Below are 25,202 nucleotides of genomic sequence, written 5' to 3'. Positions count from 1 at the left end.
ATATTCTGCTTAACTGCACCACAGTCACAGGCTGGAGAAGATCTCATACCCCATTTAAACATCATTGATCCACATCTCCCGTGGTTAGTACGGACTCTGTTGAGGGCTACCCATGTCTTGCGGGGTAAATAAAAGCCAGCTGGAAGATTCTTATAATTGAACAGTGTCTGCCATTGAGTTGGAGCTACGCTCTTCCACTCTTGTTGCCAATCAGTTTTTGGATTGAAATACCTACTAACAAGTTCCTGTGTTGTTTGGATAGGAGATCTTGATTTGAGGCGACTGAATCTGAGGTTAACATCTTCATGGATGGGGAGATCAGCATTGGTTAATATTTTGTTGTATTCTCTGACCAACTTATTCAATCTTCTAATTCTAGGAGGTTCTCTGTGGCTGAGCACTGGCCACCAGAAAAGAGGCGTAGATTTTACTGTGCCACTTATGCCACGCATTGTTTCATTTAGGACCATGTCCACCTTTTTAGCATGAGAGCTGTTGATCCAAACTGAACAACAGTACTCAGCTGTGGAAAGCACCAGCGCCATAGCTGAAGTACGCAAAGTAGATGCACAAGCTCCCCATGTGGAGTCAGCTAGTTTGTGGATGATGTTGTTGCATGACCTTAATTTGGCTGCTAGGTTGGTTAGATGTTTCTTGTATGATAGCGTCCGGTCGAGAGCAACTCCAAGATATTTTGAGTTGGCATTGTAAGGGAGAAGACTTCCATTAAGTGACACTTTCAAGGTTATTTAGATGGAAGAAACAGGTTTCTGTTTTACTAGGGCTTGGTTTCAAGCACCACGTTTTGAAGAATGTGCACAGAACATCCAGGTCTGCATTTAAAGTTCTCTCTATCACATTAGCATCCACATGCTGACTAATTATTGCCAGATTGTCGGCATAAGCACATTGACGAGAGCTCGTGACAGGTGTCTGCAATATACAGGTTAAACAGTAATGGAGAGAGAACAGATCCTTGAGGTAGACCATTGTTAAGTACCTTTATTTTGCTGTGATTTGTATGCATGACTACCTGGATAATTCTATTTGAGAGCGTAGTGTTAATCAGACGTGATATTTGACTACACTTTGTCAGTTTAAAGAACTTATACACAATACCGTCTCTCCACAGAGTATCGTATGCAGCTGTCAGATCAATAAACACTGCTCCACTCTTTAATTGCTTTTCAAAACCTGTCTCAATATGTGTTGTCAATGCAAGCACCTGATCTTCACAACTGCGTTGAGGTCTAAAACCAGCCTGTTCAATTGGTATGATTTCAAAAATTAGGGGACTTATTCTATTGTAGATAAGCCGTCCCAAGAGCTTAAAGCAGTTACATACTATCCACTTCATATCCGTATTGACTATATGATCCAATTAATTAATTGAAGGAACAAGAATCCACCTGATCGATACTTTCACTTTTATTTAGCCTTAGGCTATTGCACAGACATTAAATTACAAGTTCAGAACATGTTTCGAATGCATTGCATTCATCATCAGCTGCTTACATTCGGCAAAAGTAAAATTAGCTAAGAACAGTCTCACGATTTTTTTAAAACAATACAAGGTTGAAGGCAGCCGGATTAAACCCACTCTCGTAGCACGGGAAGTTAAACAAACACGCAAGGCAAGAATCGTGAAACAGACGATCCAACTTTTTTCAATTCAAACTACAAATAGCAAACTTCATATTCGAAACAAGCCACACCTCTCCACCCAACAGGAGATAAGAGACGTGAAAACACCGGATGCCTTCTTAAGGAAACTTTTTACCAACAGTTCAACAGAAATACTTCACATAGTGCATACAAATTATTCAGTAATCAACGAACTTATGGAAAATTCACAAGACTTGTAGTGAACTATATTTTAGTCCATCAGTGTTTTTAACATTAAGATTTTTAATAATAAGTCATGGTTTAACTTATTGTCTTCAATGCATCCCCCCTCTATGCCCCCCCACCACATCCATTCACACATGCACTACTAACACTTGTTTTTAAGGTTTTAAGAAAATTGTGAGACTGTTCTTAGCTAATTTCACTTTTGCCAAATATAAGCAGCTGATGATGAATGCAATGCATTCGAAACATGTTCTGAACTTTTAATTTCATGTCTATGAAATAGCCTAAGGCTAAATAAAAGTGACAGTATCGATCAGGTGGATTCTTGTTCCTTCAATTAATTAATTGGAGCTTAAAGCAGACATTCATTAAGGCAATTGGTCTATAGCTTTTGACAGAATCCGTAGGTTTACCATGTTTTAAGATAACTAGTATCTTAGTTCGTTTAAACTCTGAAGGGAGTTGACTTGTTCAGAGTATGTTTGAGAAAATCTGCACTAGCCAGTTCCTTACATTTTTTCCACAGTGCTTCAAAATTCTGGGTGTATACCATCAAAACCCGGGGATTGTCCATTTTTCAATTCATTTAGGGTAAGCAAAAGCTCTTGCTCAGCAAAAGGAGCAGAAATGTCGGAAGAAGTAGTGTAGTGCTTTCTCAAACGAAACATTTCGTTTTTTATAAAACTTTTGTGTAATTCATCTGATTGGATTTGGACAAACTGGCAGTGTGACTGGCAATATGATTAGATGAAACCTCTGGTTTCAGCTGGGGACTGTGAGGTATTCTTCCTAGCTTCTTTAGAAGGCTCCAAGCTTTTTACTTGAGTGTCTGAAGTCCAGTGTATCCATGGTTTCCTTCCATCTGCTTCGTCTAGCTTCATCTAGTTTATGAAGGAGCTCGTCAGCTACATCTTTTTCACAACTCCTCTGGAAATCCTTGTAACATACTTCACAAGCCTCATCCCAACCTGGAATAAAGTCCTTTCTCACTCCATGGGGAGTATGTCTTTTAGCACACATTAGAATAGCTTTCACAAACCTAGAGTAGCTGCTAACCTCAGGAGGAATCCATTGTATATTACTGTCAAGATCAGCTGAATATCTCTCCCAACTAGTTTTACTAAAGTTCCAACGGGGGAGTGGAAAATATCTCATAATAGGAATCTGCATTCCAATTTCCAGAACGACAGGTCGATGTTGACTATGTGGAAAGTTCATAAGAACTTTATGAAACACAGGTAAGCTGGATCCCTGATGATCAGATGAAGCAAATCACAAGTCAGGATTGGTCTCTGAGTCCCATCTTCCTGACTTGAATGTACGTTTGTCTTTTGGATTGAAAATCATTTGCATGTTACAAAGCTCTGCCCACTCTATAAGTTTTTCCACACTGATCACTATATCTATAACGCCAAAGAGTATGATGACTATTGAAATCACCCACATAGATAGATGGATGAGAGAGTGTTTGAAGAACACTGTTTGGCCACTGAATTCCTGGAGGTTTATAAATATTTATGCTTGATACATCATTAACTTTTGTAGTGATGTTCTGCATCAGAATTAGCTGAGACTAAATAACAGCAGGTGATGGAATTTTGAACAAAGGTTGCAGTTCCATAAGACTGATGATAAGTAGCTCGCAGTAACTTATATCCAAGAATGTTTACTCTTGAATGAAGCTGAGATTGATCAGAAGCATGAGTTTCCTGAATGCATATTACATCAACATTATTTTCCAATGCCAGTTTGGAAAGTTAGTCAATTTTAGATCTACTGATTCCTTCAATGTTGATTTGGAGGACTCTCAGAACAGTTCCCAAGGGCTTTGCAGATTGGCTCAGAAAAGAGCTAGTATTGTTCATTTCGTGTACCATTAGCCAAGAGATCCCAAGCAATAGTCTGGGAACCAAAAGTTGACATTCAGTTCAGTACTGGCAACACAGTTACCTGTGCCTATCCAGGGGCACCACGAGTAGGAAACAACATCACCCCTGGTACATCAGCTAGTACCAACATATAACCCACCTTCAGTTTTGTCATGCTTTAATCAAGGATGATACAAATGTTTCCCAGTTCCAATAAAGTACTTTAATATAATGATGAAATACAATGAGAATTAATAGATTTTATAAACAACTGTGATAAAAGTACACATGATATTATCATAAAAATAAAAAGTACCATGACAAAGTCTGGACTCAGCATTTCTCATACATTGTGTGGTTACACAAAAGATAAAGTACCTCTAAATTTTAGCATTAATAATTCATTTTTCTGATAATCTACTGAAATCAAAATTATCTTTAACATCACATAATACACAATGCTGCCAGAAAGCATGAAAGCATTGTCATGTGACATAGAAAATATTACGCTGTAGGTGTCTCCAGGGTTCTCACATTTATCGTCAAAAAATATGTCAAATGAATTATAGCTTTGATTTCTTTAATAGATATCAGAGATAAGTTAAGTATTGACTGTCTTTGTTTGTAAGAATTGAACTTTTAATTTATTTTGGATTCCTATAACATCCTATTTTATACACTTGAAGGAAGGAATCTTAAAAAAATATGTGCATGTTGGTGTGTGCAAGCAGGAAGCTTTTGAGATGGATTTGTGATGACAGAGATGTACAAACCGAGTGTTATATGCATTTTTTCATCATTATAAAATAATATACCATACTGCTGATATGAACTTGAAACTAATGCCTAGTTAATTCTGTAATAAAAGTATTGGAAGGATAACTTGGCACAGAGTAAACTGCTTGGGCAGTTTATTTTATACCTACCCTGAATTACTTATATCAAACTGAGTGACAAATATTTGCACAAGATGCTGGTCAAGTTTATCAGAATAACAACAATTTCCACATTAGGTAATTTGGTATGCACACTCTTCAAAGACCTTGCAAAAATTGATACAAAAGAAAAATGCCCTAATTATTACAAAAAAAATTGACTTTATATGTACAGAGTGTAGAGTATTGAATAGGTGGAAATGCTTCGCTTCTGTTTTACACTATATTGCTCTTCAATATGGATTAATGTGAAATTTATTACCTATGACTACAGAGAGTACATCATAGGGAAGGCAGTTGGTGGTTGGGTTGGAGGCATCTAAATTGGTGGGAGAAAAGTTAACAATTGTGGCTTGCTGATGATAACAGCAGTGAGGAAGATCTAAAAAACAGAAGAGTTAAGGGACCTCATCATCAGTAAGTCCAAAGACCTAGAGCACAGGTGAAGCTCACAGGTCATTTGAAAGAGCTTGGGTCTACTATCAGGGCCAAGTGAACGTCAAGAAAGAGTTAACAAGAAGGATTTTGCAAAGACGAGTTGCTATGATTAAATAAACATCTGCAAGAACAGGAGAATTTCTAATAATCCAACCCTAGTATTCTCTGTTTTGTCATATGCCTATTAGACAACGAAAATCACCATATTTGAAATGTGGTGCTGTGTGCCTTGAACTACAAGGTGGTAAATTCTTCAGAAGAGGAAGATTTCAAAACACCTTTCCTCTTGTATCAATGACTACGAGATGATCTAGAGAAGGTGATCGTGGAAGGGAAGGCTGAGGACAGTAGACTGCAACCAGATGGATGGGATAACTGAAAGCTATCACCAGTTTATATTTCCAGAGCCCTGAGGGAAACAGGGTTGTTCAGGTTGGTGACAATACAGCAGGGACGTGACCAGCAAAGACATGCTCCTCTCAATGAAAATCTGTCTTTAATTACGTATAGATAAACATTTTCAAAATTCCAAATTTCCCCAAACTTCCTGAATTGATCTGGAGGAAACTGTTCATATCTGTCAGGATCCTTGAGTGCCTATTCTCCTTGATGCCTAAATTGCTCACCAACAAGCAGAAATAAAATAACCTGCTAAAACTATAGTGCAATGTCAAGAAGAAATGCAAGGCTGGTTATAATCCCTTTGCACAACTGAATGTAAATATATGGAGGATAATGAAGTCTTAGATGACACCTTTTCTGACAAAGTGTGTTGCTCTAAAATTGATGGCTTAAATAGGTGGCTGATATTGGAAGACCACGCTGCAAGTTTTCCATAGAAAAAAGCAACAAGCTATAGATGCATTTGCAAGATATGCTTCACCTTGAATACCAACATATATCACACATTACACAGAAAGAGCACTCCAGTGCACATGTATAGGAATTAAGTCTTGGGGGAAGTCCTTACTGATAAAACACAAAAAACCTATCACCACAAAAATATTTTTGCCATTACTAGTTCAAAAAACTGAAACTGATTTGCTTGTTTGATTTCAATCTTCTAGTTATACTTAAACCTGAACACAGATTAAATTAATTGATATTAATAACAAGTTGTCAATAGTGTGTTAACAGAACACCTTTCAGTTCTAGAAAGGCAACGAAATTCAGCAATTCAAGTGAAAAAATTACCTTTCACCATGCACATTAGTGAGGACCGACGACCTTTCAGGAAGCACATTCACAAACAGAACAGGAGACCTTACTTTTCAGTATGCGTGTTATAATGGATCTTTAAGTGACACAACCTTCTAAACGTATTTCCACAAATCGAACAAGAAAAAGGTCTAATTCCAGTATGAATATACATGTGTCTTGTGACGTCGGCCGATCTCTTAAATGAACTTCCACAAACTGAACAAGAAAAAGGCCTAGCTTCGGAGTGTGTCTCCTGGTGTCTTTTAAGGCCCGCCGCATTACGAAATCTATCTCCACAAATCAAACACAAAAATGGCCTATCTTCAACATGTCCTTTTTCGTGCCTCGTCAGGCACGCTAAATTCTTAAAAGAACCTCCACATATCGAACAGGACAACGGTGCACTTTCAAAATGAGTTCTTTCATGTCTTTTGAGGTGCGAAGACCTCCTGAAAGTATTTCCACAAATAGAGCATGAAAAGGGCTTTATTTCTGTGTGAGTGATCTCGTGCATTTTCAAATGTGTCGACGTTTTAAAACCATTTCCACAAAAGGAACAACTGAATGGCTTCCCTCCCGAGTGGCTCAGCAAATGGGTTTTGAGAGAACTTTTATGTGCAAACACACTATTGCATATTGTACAACAATGTGGCTTCACTCCTGTGTGTGTCAGCCTATGGCGCTTCAAATCGCTTCTTCGTTTAAATGTTTTACAACAACTGTCACACGAATGCATTGTTGATGATGTTGTGGTTAAAGCTGCAGCATTCTCCACACTGAAATAAATACAAAAAGTTATCATCTATTGACAGGAACAATGGAACACAATCTATGTGTAAATGAAAGAACACATCTAAGAATATACTTATGATCCTAGTTCCACCTAACTATGCAACCAAACTTATTGCGATACCTATTCAATCATTTAACATGTGTAGCACATGCCTTTCATTGTGTGGCAGAAGTGGTAAGAGGCGGTTACCCCAAAGTAGATTTATTGATTTCCTCAGTGAAAAAGGTTTTTCTCAAAGCCCACAGAAGAGTTCATCTTTTGAAAGAAATGTACCCAAAGATTCCACTGCCTAAGCTGATTCTAACTAGGTGGGGTACGTGGCTGCAAGTAGGGTACGTGGCTGCAAGCGGTTGAATATCATGTTGAATATATAGACTGTATTAAGAACGTTCTGCATGCTATGGACTCTGAAGATGCAGCCTCAATTGTAGCCGCGATGCAAGTGTGAGAAATGACTTATGTTACAGTCAGCATAATTTTTCATGCATCACAAAAACACTGAAAAGGCTCCAAAACTCGCATCACTCACTTTCTGAAAGGTGTGATACTGTGAATAAAACTGTGGAACAACTAAATCATGGTACAGGTAAAGTTGCAGATGTAGCGAACATGAAGATGACCACTGTACTTTCAAAGAACCCTGGATACGAAGAAATGACAAAGGTTGCTGCAATGCTGTGTGGAGATTTATGTGTAAAATTAACATTGGATTTAACCCCAGCAGATATTGTGAAGTTGAATCATGCCCCTATTACCTCTTCCGATGTTGGACACAGTTTCAGTCAATATAAATCTGTTTGTGGAGATAATGGGAGAAGATTCACTTTCCAGCACTTAAAAGAACATTTTGTAATCCACTGTTTTGGTAACAGAGAATAAAAGATTGTGTGTTCTTCAAATATATTAAAGCGAGAAGTGCAACATTATGTGACATGTAGATCTACTTTGTTTAGCTTCTTTGAACTTTGATATTAAATAGAAATTAATGTTATATGTTTAATTTTAAGTCCACATATAATTCCATATTTCAATAAAAATAACTAAATATATATGTACATATTTCAATAATTATTAGTACATACAAATCCGTTCCCTGCCGATAATATACACGGACTTACCCAGATGAATATAAAAATAACATGCAATGGAACCAAATTGATCTTAATTAATAAGAGGTTCAGAAATATTGTCAGGAGAGTAACCACATATCCAGGTGCTGATGTGGGATCTTGATGCATAGTTGAGGGTGAAGGCTGAAGAGAAAATACAACATTCTATATGAACTGATCTCCAAAATCTGGCTAATAAAGACAAAACAAACAGTTGACTCAAGAACTGAATTGCAAGTTATGTTGGTGAGAACAACTCTGAAGAGAAGAGGTTAAGAAATTATTATTATTTTTTTTTTTTGCTAGTGGATTTACATAGCACCGACACAGATAGGTCTTATGGCAACGATGGAGTAGGAGAGGCCTAGGAGTTGGAAGGAAGCGGCCATGGCCTTAATTAAGGTACAGCCCCAGCATTTGCCTGGTGTGAAAATGGGAAACCACGGAAAATCATCTTCAGGGCTGTCGACAGTGAGATTCGAACCCACTATCTCCCAGATGCAAGCTCACAACTGCCTCTAACCATACAGCTAACTCGCCCAGTGTTAAGAAATCTAAAAAGACAGCAAAGTGGATGATTGACCACATCCTAGTCTTAGGAAAGTGAAGAACAACAAATAAGAGAAAGATAAGGAAAACAAATGAAAAGCAGATGAAAGTAAAATCCCAAAAAATGAAAAACTTTGTTGTCAAGGATAAATCATGGTAGCTAATAACGAATCAGCAAGATAAACACTTGGGGGAAATTTGTTGAAGAAAGACCTCTTTAATGATAGTCAACCTGTTATTACTCCAAGAACAGAGAACTCCAGAAGATCTCGAGTCTTGGAATATGAAGTAAATCATGCAGTACAAATACTACAAGAAAGGAAAGCCATGGGTCCTGATGTAATTCACGCTGAACTCCCAAGACATCTTAATAAAGAAAATATTTATAAAATAGTGAAACATTTCAATGATCTACGTGATTCTGGAGAAATCCCTGAGGACTGCTGACATCTACCTTCAGTCACTTGTCTCTAATGTTATACTCCACACAATACCGTGAATACCACCTCATAAGTTTAGTTAGTAATTTACTGAAAACAGTCATAAGGGTCAACATGCCAGAAATGTGAAGTGAGGCTAGAAGACCCTCCACTTGGATTCTGAAATAGATTTGGTAGCAACAAGATCTCTCTGGTAAAAGAGTTCTTTTACGGGAATCTTGGAGGGGATGTACTGAATATGCCCGTTTCAAAGAAGAGTTCATCAGGTCATTGCATTAAATTAGAACTGATCGCAAAAGATTATTTTAAACCTCCATCAGAAACAGAAGGCTGTGGTGAAGACAGTTGACGTTCTGTAATATATGTAGAAATCCTGCAAGGAGTCAGGCAAAGTTGTGTGCTGTCCCTTTTACACTTTGTCTCTACTCACATGTAATATTAAGAGAATACTAGCAGAAGTGGAAGTGGGAAAATCAAATAATGGGGAATCAATAAGAGATATAAGGTATGCAGATGATACTGAGATAACTGCTGAGAACACTGAGATCTAACAGCTATTCAAGAGAAACTAAATGCAGTTGATGAGATGGACTTTAATATAAACATTAGCAAAACAAAATTAATGAGTTTCAGCAAGACAAAGAATGGAGCTAGTTCCAATCCACAAGCAAGCAAGTTTAAATACCTTGGCTGTTGCATTACAGGTATCCTTGACCTTCATCTGAAAATGAAGATGAATATTGAGCATTAGACAGCAAATGGTACAAATGTTACAAATAGTCTGTACTGAGAGGAGCTACTGGCAGTAGTGGGTAAGGTAAAGGTTATTCTGCCCGAAGGCAGGTCCGAAACTCCGCAGAGGTGTTCCTGAGCCGGAGTTTACGTGCGGTAGGGTAGCCAGTTCCTTTCCGCTCCTGAATTCCCTTACCGCCCACCAACAGCGCGTGGCAACCCATCCAACTCCTGACCACGCCCAATGTTGCTTAACTTCAGAGATATCACGGGATCCGGTGTTTCAACATGGCTAAGGCCATTGGCACTGGCAGTAGTGGCTACCAAGAAATAAAACTTGTACTGACACTCGAGTGAGGAAATGCAAATGACCTGTGGCAACAATATCAAAGCATGAAGAACTGAACAGCTCTACCACCAAGCAGAAAACCAAGTAATACTTCTAGCGATAGAAGTAAAAGTATAGTCTGCTAACAATCCATTTATAGCCAATGTAGTATATAAATAATGCAGACCTCAAAAAGAAGAGAATGTCATACCTTTTTTTTTTCTTGAACACGCAATTTTTTCAAGACATTGCTCTCTTAGTGATTATGTTTTTAATCACTTCTTTATTACTTTTGAGGTACACTAATTACTGCCTACTCAAACAGCAAGAATTAACTTGATACTAATATTTGTTGTAGGCTCAGTGAAATTGTGCTCTCCAGAAGTGATTCTGAACCATGCCTTCACAAACTTGGCTAGGCAAACATCTTGAGCATTCCAAAAAGTACACAAAACATAGACTGAATGTCTTTTTTACTCTGGTCTCCCTTCAAATTCAGCTCAACCCTCTCTTTATATTTGACTCACTTACTTTTGCAATGTGTCTCCTGTGGTGTTGCATGTTTCAACTTGTGTTTCTGCCTTCACATCCTGTGGAAAAAAAATGAAGATTTATTATATTTACTTGGTATCAGTGTATACAAATACAAGTACATAATACAACTGTTAAATTCATGTATAAAAAAGCTAGACATGAAGAACATGTTGTGGTGTAGGAATTCAATTTCATTTACAAGATGCAATTTAAAGTTCATATCAATCTTCAAACCAGAATTTCAAACACTGCACTGATGTGCAAGTCGTTTTGTACTGGAATTGAAATACTATCCGTAATGTGTTAAAAAAGCATTCTTCGACTCCATACGGAGATCTACGACGAACATGTTCTGCTGTAGAATTCAACTATGTGGTTACAAGTTGATCCATGAGCATGTATTTTAAATAATGAAGTGCCTGCAAATATAGAGGAAAAAAGGAAATATATGAGAATACTAGCAAGATACCCGTGCTTCGCAACGGCTTAAAAATTAAAGTTATTATTCAAAGTTTTGCACTTTGTTGAGTCCACCATCAGCTACTGTATTATACTGAAATTTATAATTGAATGCTTAACATTTATATAATCCACCAAAATTCGCGATCTGATGGTGAAGTTCCTCCCATTTTTCAGTCTTTCTTTCCTGCAATAGATTTCATACTTCTCAGGCTAGCTCCAGGTCTTCCGCCAGGTCAGTTAGGTCCCTAAATCTTTGCCATATTTTCCTATGAGCATTCTTAATGGATCAAATCCTTGAGGAGATCCGGCATGGTATTGTTTTGGGTGCCTTGGTGGTACTAAACCCGCGGCTGGACTGCATTCATAGTCATTACCCGGCCAAGACCAGTTTCCAGCATGGTCTGCACATGTTGACAATGGTCCAGAACATTATTATTGTTAGGATGGGTGATATTAGTTGAATTTTAAGTTGTTGTTATTATTATTATTATTATTATTATTATTATTATTATTATTATTATTATTATTATTTTCGTTATTGTTTTGGACCACACAGCAAGATGCAAGACCGCTACTTGGCGGTAAATTACATTTGCTGCCATTGTCATTGCCAACAATGTGACCAATACCATTGTCGCGTGTAGGCAAGTGTGCAGTAATTCTGGCGATATGAATGATATACTTCTGGGCATTATAAACCTTATTATACAGGTGAACAATTGTGCGGCCTACATCAACCCATAAATTATTTCAAATGTGTTTAAATATTCTACTGTATTCTAACTAAGTTTTCCAAACGAAAAGATGGCTCTCGAAAACGAACCCAGGAAAGATTAAAAATGATTGGTTTACGATCAGAATCAAGTAGCCTACATTATGAACAGTAAAATCAATTGGTCTCAACTCCTTTTCCACCCCACCGCCGTTAAGTTGATTCCCCCCCCCAAAGAAAGAAGGCATGTTTCTTTATGTTTAAAGGAGATTCCAAATACCAATGTTCACGTCTGTTACCTTCAGTTTTGAGATATAAGACACCCCGTAAAATGAATTCACTTTTTCACTGCCCTCCATTAAGTGAATTTTTCTGGAAAAAATACTTGTTTCTTTATTAGTAAAGGATATTCTAAATACCAATTATCACAAGTGTAACATCTTCAGTTTTTGAGATATGTGTCCTCATGAAAGGATTTAAACTCCTGTTCACCCCCGCCCCCAAGATGATTTCCCCCCCCAAAATGAGTTTTCCTTTGTTTTTACAGGAGATCCAAATACCAATTTTCACATCTGTAAAACTTTAGTTTTTACTAGCTGATTTATCCACACTTCACTACGGAATTCTACATTGTATACAGAATTACAGGTTAGGTACTGTATTCGTTGTAAGATTGAGTTAAACTGCATAGCTCTTAACGTTATCCTAGAAACGCAACTGGGAAGTTACCAAACATATTTTCTCATATGAAGATTAGGTTAGGGAATATTCATTGTAATCGTAGGCTCGCTTGCCTACCATTAGTCCAATCAGGTTGGAGAGTTTCCATTATAATGGCAGGCACTCACTCTCCACCTGCCTTTTACATCCTCAGGAAAACTGTCTTTGTGGTTTCCCCAAATGAAATTAACTTAAGCCATTACAATGACGTCAGTAGTAACTGCACGATTAAAAGCAATGCTTCCATATGAAATACTCGATCAAATGAAAAAACACACATTTTCTCACTTTTAACGAACAGTACTGCACTGCCAATCTAACAGTCCAAAGTTCCGGAGCTCGAATGACCAAGCCACAGACAGTCGTGATTCGTGAACACTCCTCGTCTTTATTCGGCTGGGGGTGTCGAATAGTGGAGAGTCCCAGGGCAAAAACTATGCCTTTTTACTAATCTGTTTCCTGGGAGTACCCGCTGAGTCGAAATATCTCAATTCACTACACTGGTGGAGGAAAAGTCAATCCGACTTGGAGGCAAATTTTTCCCCCAAGGCAGAGGAGAAACCCCCTCTTCACAGCTGATTTGGAATGAAATGAATGTATAATTTAATAAAAGTGAAGAGGAAGACGCTTTTCTTAAGAAACGGCTCTTTTCAGAGTTGAATTTTGAGTCATTTAGTGAATTGTGGTGCTATTATTTGGAATAGGCCTGAATTCTAATTCTAGCTACTACTAAGTGAGCCTCTGCCTAACATGTGCCCACTGCTCATTCAAAACAGCGTGTCAGAGTAGGGATCAAATGGCTGGAATACTATGATGAATCAGTGTGTTACCTACCAGCAGTATCAGAAAATGTATGGACCAGAGGAATGGCATGCTAAATAAGAAAGTTTTCTAACTCTCCAGGTATTTCGCATCAATATTCAGTCAGGCTGTTATAGTCGGTACGCAGCAGGAACCCCATCTATCGGAGTTGAGTGACAGCATAAGAAATAAAGAACATCACAACAAACAATGGTCAATGTACTGTTATTGTTGATCAATGTTATGCGCTTTCGATATTGTAGGCCTCCACATTTAGTTTTCTTCCGACTCTGAAATACCACCCTTATCCTAGTCGGTACAGTAAAACTGAATAAAACATAAATGATCGGCAATTGTGTTCTCTATAACTTCTGTCATGTATTACTTTTCTATAGGACCAATCACATAGGTATTTAAAAATTAAATTTTAGGTGCTTCCCCTAAACTACAATTTTATCCTGTGTGAATAAAGTTGTTTATAGCTTAGACTGTAGTTTCTTATTCCCCAACTCTATATACCGATTTTTCATTACATTCTGTTCACCCATTTCTCATGGCTCGGCGTTGATATGGACTTAGCAACAAAAGTACAAATTCATGAATATCTGTGTTATTTCCAGTTTGGTAAAAATGTATAAGACATAAATGATCGGAAATTTAACTCTATATAACTTTCGTTATGTAGCATTTATCAACAGGACCACTAATCATACAAATATTGGGAAATAAATTTTAGACCTTCCCCTAAACTACCATTTCTCTTAGCGTGAATAAAATAATTTATAGCCTAGATTGTAGCGGCTCATCCCCTGATTTTACATACTGATTTTCGTTAAATTCTCTTCAGCCATTTTCTCGTGATGAGTGTACATACATACAGACAGACAGACAGACAGACAGAAATTATGGAAAAGTAAAAAGTGCATTTCCTTGCCACTATGGGCACGACTGATAGAGAAATGCCATCCTTTTTAAATTCCGAGCAATGTACAGACAAAACTCTTATTTTATATATATATAGATATAGATTAGATGTAACTATACTCATACAATTAATTCAATTAATTCTTCAAATCCTTCACCTCCCCCCCTTTATCGGATTTTTCGAAATCAAAGGAATACGTGTTTCTTTACTTTTAAAGCAGATTCCAAATACCAATTTTCTCGTCTGCACCATCTTTCGTTTTTGAAATAATAGTATCTTCATACAAACAACTCAAATAATTTTTCAGTTCTACCCCCCCCCCCCCCAAGTGGATTTCTGAAAACAAAAATTATGTATTTCTTTATTTTTAAAGGAGATTACAAATACCAAATTTCACATCTGTAACATCTTCAGTTTTTGAGATATCAGTATCCTAATAAAAAGAATTCAACCCCATTTTCAGTCATTTTTAGCCAAGTGGTTTTTCCAAAAACAAAAAATACATGTCTCTTTATTTTAACACAGATAAAAACTACCATTTGTCACTTCTGCAACATGTTAAGTTTTTGAGATATACTGTAGACACTCTTTTAAAATTTCACCCCCCTTTTTAGTTCCCCTTAAGTGGAGTTTCCGAAAACAAGTCACCTACGTTTCTTCACTTTCACACGAGATTCCAAATACGAATTTATACGTCTGTAACATTTTATGTTCCTGAGATATACTGAAGATATAGTCTTTCAAAACATTCAGCCCATTTGTCACTCCTGTCTAATCCCCATTAATTGGATTTTCCAAAAAGCAAAAATAGTGTTTCTTTATTTTTAAAGGAGATTCTAAACACCAATTTTCAGGTCTGTAATATCTTCAGTTTAAGTATCCACATTAAAGGCATTCAACCCCTTTTTTACCCTCCCTAGTGGGATTTTTCTGTAAACTTTTAAAGTGTTGGGATATAGATACACTCATTTTAAAAATTCACTCCCCTTTTCATCCCCTTAGCAATGAATTATCCAAAAATCCTCCCTTAGCAAGCACCTATATTGTAATATAAATGTGTCCTCAAAATTTCATATCATTATGTCTGGTAGTTTTGGCTCGACGATGATGAGTCAGTCAGTCAGGACATGTTCTTTTATATAGAGATATTAATGGAAATGAGAAGAAAACAAGTGTTGTAACTCAGTCGACTGACAGGCTCCTCACAGTATATCAGTGCAAACCAAGAGCTGTTTACTTGGTGAGGTAGGTAAAGGAGAAAAGAGAGGGGAAGGTTTGTTATGGGAAAAACTATGTGGTGTTATCTGGATAATTACAAATGATTTTCTATCAATTTCATTTAAATTATATTCCAGGTGGTCCAAGTAATTTTTTTTTTTCATTTGAGTGACAGTATTCTTTGTGTTGTGTTATTCTCTTTTGTAAAGTAAGTCACATGCCCCATGTACTAGTTCAAGGTTCCCTCACCAGATGTGCTTATATCTTTGCGCCATAATCCCTTCGAAGTCAGCTAAAAGCTTGACCACATTACCAACGAACGTGCCTTCAAGTCACAACCTCAAAGGAAAAGCACATAACTAAGTAATTAATAACAGCCTCAAGATCCTCTACTCTACCTCCCAAAGGTGCCAAGTATCCACCCTCTCAACAAGAGGAAGGCAAATTCTGCGATGATCTCTAAAGCCACAAAGACATACCAACACACTACTAAACAACTTCAATACCCAGAGAGAGAAAATACACAACAGTTGACAACTATCTGCAGTACAAGCCAACTAACAACAATGGAGGAGCAGCTATGTGGGACTTTCAGCTTGGTCATCAAGTTCACAGGTTTCAGACACCTAGTTGTGAAACAGAAGACCTGAATCTCTCCCAACACTAACTTGTAGTGAGATACCAACCTGAACTGAGACTTCTACCTGGAAACACCAGACAACAAAGAGTATGCCACATAATAACTCAAGAACAGCCAAGAAGTAAGTCAGTAATGCAGTCAAGAGAAGCAGAGAACTTGCTCCCTGAACAAGAAGAAAGACACGTGTGGTTGACTGAAGACTGTGACTACTCGTAAGTCTAAAGACAAATAGAATGAATGAGATGGAACTCCTAGAAGACCAAGAAAAACTGGGAAAAATTGTTGAAATAGGAAAAGTTAAGAGCCAAGATAATGTGAGGAATCAAACCAGCCTTGATCCACATTGAAGAGAGATTCACTTAAAATAACTGTAGACTTTTACAGAACTTTCAAACCAACATGGACCCAATGTTTGGGAAGCCAGGCTCTGCCTGTCACAAGTCAGGACAAAGGGTGAGAGATAGAGGAGTAACACCTCTACCGGCTGGTAGTCCTATGTAAGGGGTCCCTTGCCAAGGTTTTGGTGAAGTCCCTAATGGCTTCTTTGGCGGAGAAGGTGACCTTTGGAACGGCGCAGCAAGCAGTTGAAGAGAACCAACGACCTAGATGGCAGAAGAAAGTTAATACCACAATAGTAGATAGGCCGGATGAGTTGTCTTCAGGTAGTGTCTGTACTCAATGTTGGTAGCAGCTGCAGGGGGTCTGTTCTCCAAGTTAGGAGCAGCCTAGTTGATTTGAGGAAGGACACGGGAACCCACCTCGTTACTTTTCCTAACACAACCCAATGGCTTTGCTCAATTCAAAATGTTTGTATTTATTATTAAATATAATTCCGGAGTTTCAAGTCTCCCAATCGGATCTCCGGGGTGGGGGACAGGGTTAAGAGAAGCCTCAAATCAAAGATATTCACTTTGCAGAGAGATATTATTAAAGAAACAACAAAGTGCTTGGGTCATGAGTGGAACGAATGGAGACAGAGAGAGAGACAAAGCAGAATCTTTGTATATATTCACATGAAAGACTCACAGGACAAGCTGGTTTACAACGAGTCCTTTAAGAGCCTGCTCAATTGTGATTCACCGAGTGAAGACTCTTGACACCAAACCCAGACTCACTACTTCCTTCAGTGGAAGAAATTGGCAAAAGCAGCCAGTTATTACAAGAAATTAATTTTATTATAAGTGCATATTGTCAACCTTAAATGAATATTAAGGATTATTTGAGGGTTAATTCAACTGTTACTATACTTTAAACATTATTTCTTTACAGAACAGCATCAAAGGGTACATGTTTCTTCTCTGTAGGGGACATCTGTAGCAAAAAGAGCAAAAATATTGTAAAAATATACATGAAGTGCCATATCTCAAACAACATATCTAAACTTGTTGAGTTGTATGCTAAGAACTTGAGTCAAATGCCACAATTAAAGATATACACTTCAATAGACCTACTTATACAGGGAGATTAATTTAAGTGTTCAGACTTCTGTTCGCATGCCGTGGGAAGTCCCGAGCGAGCGCCATATGGCTTCTGTCAACACTGGCGAGATAAGAAGTGTTTACGTCGCCATAAGACATATCTGTGTCGGTGCGACGTAAAGCCAATAGCAAAAAGAAAAAAAGAAGTGTTCACTGCCAGCGCAAAGCTGTTTAGAACTCTGTCACTCAGTTCGCTAGAAACTATTGGACTTTTAAGGTATGTTGTGAGGTTATTATCACAATGGTTAAATACACTATAGAGCAAAGAATATTTTTCGTCGAGTGTTATTTGCACAAGAAGAAGAAACCAATTAAAAGGTGCCTTCGAAAATTCCGTAGACAATTTCCTGGTGCTACAGTACCATCAAAACGTTACATGCATCAACTCGTTTACAAGCAGTGTTGTACTGGTTCCGTAAGCAATAAGAAAAAGAAGCGAAGGAGAACAGCTCTCACACGGAAGAGGTTAGAAGATATACAGGCAAAACTCCAGGTCAGTCCACATAAGCTGCTTCGGAGAGTAGCTCAGGAAAGTGGTATTTCACCTTCTTCAGCACGTAATGCAATAAAATGGTTACATTTACGATCTTATCGGAGTCATTCAGTCCATAACATACTGCCTACAGATTTCAATGCAAGAATACGATTTTGCAATTGGCTAATGAATAGTGTCCATGACAGTATTGTGGATCAGAACTTTCTTTTTATGAGCAACGAAGCCTGGTTTTATTTGAGTGCATATGTCAATTCACAGAACAATAGAATCTCAGATACAGACAACCCACACATTTTACAGCCGAGACCTCTGCACGATGTGAAGGTGGGTGTGTGGTGCGCTATCAGTGCCCGACGGATTATCAGTCGGATATTTTTTCAGGACACGATTACTTCAGACCGTCATATTCACAACATTCTGGAACCATTTTTTGCTGAACTGACTGAAGAAGAGAAAAGATACGGTTATTTCCAACAGGATAGTGCAAGAGACCACACGGCGCATAGCTCCTATGTTACATGTAATAATCACTTCAAATTTTGAGATGGTCCATAGTGATCCTATTTGAAACTGTTCTTCAACTTCTATTCACCAACTTCATAACCTCAACGTGTTCTACAACTTCACCATATGCATCTGACTTTCGTCTTTTATCTTCAAGATCATGATTAACTCCGGATCTCTCGACTAACTTTGACTTTTATTCTCTCTTCTTTACTTTGATTATATACGATTTTTCGCCATCGTCTAATTATAACCGCCAGACTATCAACTTTACTTTTATGCCATCTTACTACTTGTTGTATAACAATCTGTTGTTTTATCCATTGTACTTATTTTAGCAACCTTCTAAGTTAATTTTGCAATACTTCCACTATTATATCTCATCACATTGTATTTTCAAACCATCATTGTTATTTTTAATGTTATTTTACTTCAAATCTCTTCAAGATTTTAAAATTCATTTCATTACTACATGTTATTTAGACGCTTATTTTTAATTTAAGGTTAAGACTATGGCTGATGATGCCTTCAGGGAAGGCGAAACATGTACCACTATTAGCTAACAAATCTATGTAAATCATCCAAGACGATTTTGTATTGATTAGGTGGTCTAATAAATAACTTAATGTTATTATTTCAATAGCTTCTATGTGGCGGTTACAGGAAATGTTCGATGATGATCAGATCATCAGTAAAGGCGTACGGCCCCCTTGTTCGCCTGATTTAAGCACATGTGATTTTTATTTATGGGGAAATCTTAAAGGAAACGTTTACAGGAATAATCCTCGAATTACAGAAGAATTAAAAACTGAAATTAGGAACACTGTGCATTCTATCGGTGTCCATGAACTGCAAAGTATGATTCGAAATCTCATTACAAGATGTGAAACTTGCATTGCAGCTGAAGGGTATCACTTTCAGCATCATCTGTAAATACTGGTGAGTTCAGTTTAATTTCCTACTTGATTTATTTATTTATTTGTTTGTTTATTTATTTATTACTGGTGAGTTCAGTTTAATTTCCTAATTTATTTATTTATTTATTTGTTTATATATTTATTTATTTATTTATTTATTTCTTACTGGCAAGTTCAGTTTAATTTCCTACTTGATTTATTTATTTGTTTATTCATTTACTTATTTGTCCAGAGTATCTATGTAGCCAGTGAGTTCAGTTTTGTTTAGTTTCTATAGGCGTAATCATGCTGCTTCTTTGAGCCGACTATGCCTGCTGGCACTCACTGTCTCCGCTTCCCAGCATGCCTAATCCTCAGCACTCCGCTCTGAACTTTCAAATTAATAACCCTGTATTAAATTCAAAAGGTGTATTTTTAATTAAAGACATACTTTTGGATCTTCGGTGAAGTTCATAAAGTTAAATGACAGGTTTAATATTGGTTGCATTGTCATTTGGATCAAAATAGTTGTTCTTTTCAGACCCTCAGGTAAAAGCACTGGATGATAGTTTAACACTTTGCTGATGAGTTATTATTTTTGATATTCTGGTGTTAAGTTTGCAATTAGGCTTAAATCAGGTTGAACTTCTCTAAAACTATAAAGATTGATTTGCAGATTGGTCTAATTGTATTACATGGAGAAGTTCCTTCGCCTGACTCTCCCTGGCCCGGCCGACCTGCGTGAGGTTTTGTGTCTGGGCCATGGAGGGACAGGCCAAGGAACTTCTCTTAACCTATAACCTCTCCATATAATACAGTCAGATCAACCCATAAATTCTATCTTTATAGTTTGAGAGAAATTCCACCTGAATTAAGCCTAGTGCTGGACTATCATCCGTTGCTTTTAGTTGAGCATCTATAAGGTATATATCTTTACCATATCTTTGCTCTTTGGCTATAGATGTCTCCTACAGAGAGACGAAACATGTCCCTGAGATGCTGTTCTGAAAAGAAATAAAAATAATTTTAAGTGGAATTTAGCCTCAAATATCAGCCAGCTACTCGAGAACAAGGCAGTTGCAGAGGACTCCAGTAGCAAGGCAGTGAACAGACTCACTGGGCAAACAGAGAAGACCTCAGCTCTTGACAAGGAACGAAAACTACCGGAGATGACCAGTAAGCTGGCACTGCAGAGCAAGGTCCACATCAAGGCAGCTTGGCTAAGAGGGATTCCCTTCCTTTGCAGGCTGGGCTTGCTGGGGCTGGCTGAGTGGCCCATTATTAGCATGCTGCATTCACTAACAGTTTGCACTGTTACCTTGTCAGTCAAATGAAAGAGATATTCAGTATTGTTTTTTAAGTAATGAAGTTGTGATGATCAAGATTGACCACCATCATAGTCTCACAACTGCATTCTAGATTCTCGTCATCCCCCAGGTTTGATTTTTGGTACTGGCAAGTAATTTAGAAAAGCCACGAGGTTTGAAAGACCATCACAAAGACAGGAAGCAGCAGCACTGGTCAGATCTACAAGGGCTCGCCTCTCATTTACAACATAACCTGCATGCTCCCTAGCACCACTTGTCATTGGTATATACCACTCTTGAAAGTATAGAGTTTTCAACCATGTTAAAACATCTACAGGTTCCTTCTGTGCAGAAGCCTTCTGGGAAGAACTTCGTCTATGTTCCTATCTCCCTAGTCATTCTTCCATTGCTGGAAATGACTTATTTTTGGGTGGGTTCTTTGCTAGAGCTCTGAAGTTCCTGTTCTCCTTCATGCTTTTCTATCAAAAAGAGAAAAAAAAATTTCATTGGCTGTTTATATGATACATTTTCCAATGCATGAAGAACAAATTTGTTTACTTACCTTCACTAAAATGCTTACACAAGAAATTGGGCTCACTCACAAGTTTCTCTTTCTCAGGTACAGAAAATGTCTGTAACTGGCAAAATCATGGAGAGAGAAATGTTACCATTTTGAAATACAAATGAATCTCCATTTAATCTCTGATGAACTCTAACATTCTTGGCTTAATTTTCTTGAAAGCTACATTGTCATGACTAACAAGATGCCAGAACCAAAGAAGCACATTTTGTGTTGCTGGTCTGCTGTTTTCTTCTAAATTGTCTGTGGCTTCTTTGAAAGGTTCCAGGAAGTAAATCAAGTCACTCATGACTTCCTTTTTTATTACTCCCCATTTACACCACACATTTTTCTTACTTTCTCTTTGTTAGTTACAGCCGACATGACCTCAGTACTGGTGATTTTAGCATGATCAGCTTAGTATTCCATCTTGTTTCTACATCCTTGTACAAAATATGCTCAACACAACCAACTGAACCTGTACATTTGAAATAGGCCACAACATTGTGTTTCATTAATTATGTATTGTACATCAAGAGAATTACAAAAATCATTTTGGAATGTGTGTTGCAAAACTATATTTGAACAATGCCCCATGCAAATTATTTGTGTGAAGCCTTCAGGAACTGTTAAGGCCTAGGCCTTCCTAATATTCACACCATCATTGGTTACAAATGTAACCCTTTGTAAATCTGGCAGCAGAATTCTTACCGCAGCACACTGATGGGTTAATTGTTTCATTAAGTTTTCACCAGACTTTGGCATCTTAGAGAAAAACTCTGTCTTTTATTACCACTCCTTAATGTCATGAATCGTGAGGGAAATCAGCCGCCAGTCGATATGCCAGTAGTTGCGGCAAAAGGATAACAATCCACTGCATCACAAATTCCTGGTATTACATGATATCGCTGGTAAACACTTTAGACCCATTTACTTTACCAAAGTCATTTCCTTCACTTTTTAACCTTATTTATTACAAAGTATACAACATCAATTCTTTTGCTACTATATGAAACCATGTACACTACAGATCATCACTGAAAGGATGTAGGCCAAACACACTGCTATATTTTTGAAAAGTATGTGAACGGCGCACTTATTTCTTAACATAATAACTAGTGCCATAGAAATAAGTGAAAAAACACCCTGAGATGGAATTAATTGCAACAAAAATGATTCTTATTGTAAATCGTAGGCAACACGCTCCTAATCAGCATACTAAAAACATACATCCGTACTTTTGCACAAAATACATTTCTTGTGGCTATCTTGAAAAATCATAAAATTCAGAAAAAGTCATATGTGGTACCAAATTACAAGAAATCTCATGTTGGAAAAGAATATGACATTGGTTTTTAAAAGTAAGATGTTTGCAAAGATGAAGTAGGGGGAGAAATGATGAAAAAAGTACACCTACATGACCCTGAGCGATCAGGATCTTTTGAAATGCAGTTACAGGCAGTTGATTATTTGCTACCCTCTTTCTTCGAGTTTAGGTCATACTAATCATCATAATATACCTTCAACAAATGCGGAAACTAAAGGCAAAGAATCCAGAACTCTACAAAATGCTGAATAAACGCCACATTACTGTACAAAGTTAGGAGAGGAAGTGGTCTGCTCTTTGGACGGATATGCACATGGAGCAAACAAATGTGGGAACTAAAAGCAAAGAATCCTGAACTCTATAAAATGCTGAATAAAGGCCACTTTACTGTAAATAAAATGGCACATGGCCTCTAGTGCCGGCAATGTCCGATAATACGTTTGGCTAGCCAGGTGATGGTCTTTTGATTTGAAGCCTGTAGGCGACCTGTGCATCAACTTGAGCATGAAATGATTAGTCCCCGTGTCAGCAAAATTAACCAATGATGGTTAAAATTCCCAACCCTTCTGGGAATCGAATGCAGGAACTAAAAGCAAAGAATCCTGAACTCTATAAAATGCTGAATAAAGGCCACTTTACTGTACTAAGACAGGACAAGAAATGGTCTGCTCTTTGGACGGATATGCACATGGAGCAAACAAATGCAGGAACTAAAAGCAAAGAATCCTGAACTCTAAAATGCTGAATAAAGGCCACATTACTGTACGAAGATAGGACAAGAAGTGGTTTGCTGTTTCAACGGATATGCACATGGACCAAACATTTGCAGGAAGTAAAAGCAAAGAATCCTGAACTCTACAAAATGCTGAATAAAGGCCACTTTACTGTAAATGAAATGGCTCATGGCTTTTAGTGCCGGGAGTGTCCGAGAACATGTCTGGCTCGCCAGGTACAGGACTTTTGATTTGACTCCCATAGGTGACCTGCGCATCATCATGAGCATGAAATGATTATGAAGACGACACATACAACCAGCCCCCACGCCAGCGAAATTACAGTAAAGTGGCCTTTATTCAGCATTTTGTAGAGTTCAGGATTCTTTGCTTTTAGTTACTGCATGTGTTTTCTCCATCATCATATACCATGTGCAACTCCCCAGCTACCTTCCGCCAATGTCCTGGCAGGCTGTCTCACTCGGGATGTAGCAGTAATCCCATCTGTTGGAGATGAGTGGCAGCAGAAGAGAAGGATCATATCACAATAATGGTGAATATAATGTTATTGCTGATCAATGTTACAAACTTTCAATATTGTAGGCCTTCACATTTACTTTTATTCCAACTCTGGGATATTAGAGCAAGTAATCACTCCCTCTTGTCTTATTCTTCAAGCATTTTATTCTCATTTCTCCTTGTCGATCTACGACCACGTGGTTTTATACCTTAAGACAATTATTACAAAAACTATCGCCAGTTATGGCGATTCAGCAATATTTCCATTATAACAACGATCGGCGTTGTCACGCACTAAGTAATAAAGTCTAAATTCACGACTTCTATTATCATAGTCGGTACGGTAAAACTGTATAAGACATAAATGATTGGAACTTGTATTCTCTATAACTTTTGTTATAATATGTAATACTTTCTGATAGGATCAGTAACATAGGTATTTAAAAAATTAAATTTTAGGCACCATCCCCTAAACTACAGTACCGTTTCATCCAGCGTGAATAAAAATTATTTGTATCCTCGACCATAGCACTGTATTCACAGGCTTTACATACCGATTTTACTTAAATTCTGTTCACCCATTTTTCGCATGGTTAGGCACTTATATGGACTTAGCAACAAAAATCAAAATTCATGAATATCTCTGTTATCATAGCCAGTACAATAAAAATGTATAACATAAATGACTGAAAATTTAATTCTGTATAACTTTAGTTATGTAGTATTTATCAATAGGACCATTAATAACATAAATATTAGAGAATTATATTTTAGGACTTCCCCTAAACTACCATTTCACTCAGCGTGAACGAAATTATTTATAGCCTAGATTGCAGTACCTCACTCCCCGACTTTACATACCAATTTTCATTAATTACTCTTCAGCTATTTTATCGTGAGGCCCGTACATACATACAGACAGAAAAGATGGAAAATTAAAAAGTCCACAACCTCATTACTGTGGACATGACTGATACAGAAATAACATTATTTTAAAATTCTGAGCAATGTACACAGAAAATCCATATTTTATATATATAGGTGGTATTGTGGTAGGATTAAAATATCACCTACTACTAAAGTCACGTTTTTCCTCGGCTAAGTTTAAATCATCTTTGATGATTAGTGTGTCTTTTGCATGAATGACG

General features: G+C 37.4%; 1 protein-coding gene across 1 annotated transcript in view; it reads right to left on the bottom strand.

Moving 5' to 3' along the window:
- Window positions 1-25,202, bottom strand: part of LOC136881886 (uncharacterized) — a 77,558-nt gene that overhangs the window by 23,455 nt on the left and 28,901 nt on the right. Inside the window, exon 3 of the mRNA XM_067154330.2 lies at window positions 10,775-10,833. Within this exon, the coding sequence (XP_067010431.2) occupies window positions 10,775-10,833 (59 nt within the window). The remainder of the gene's footprint in view (window positions 1-10,774; window positions 10,834-25,202) is intronic.

The sequence above is a fragment of the Anabrus simplex genome, chromosome 10 (assembly GCF_040414725.1).
Source record: "Anabrus simplex isolate iqAnaSimp1 chromosome 10, ASM4041472v1, whole genome shotgun sequence".
Taxonomy (NCBI): Eukaryota; Metazoa; Arthropoda; class Insecta; order Orthoptera; family Tettigoniidae; genus Anabrus; species Anabrus simplex.
Note: the sequence above shows the minus strand (reverse complement) of the source record. Positions and strands in the feature narration are given on the sequence as shown.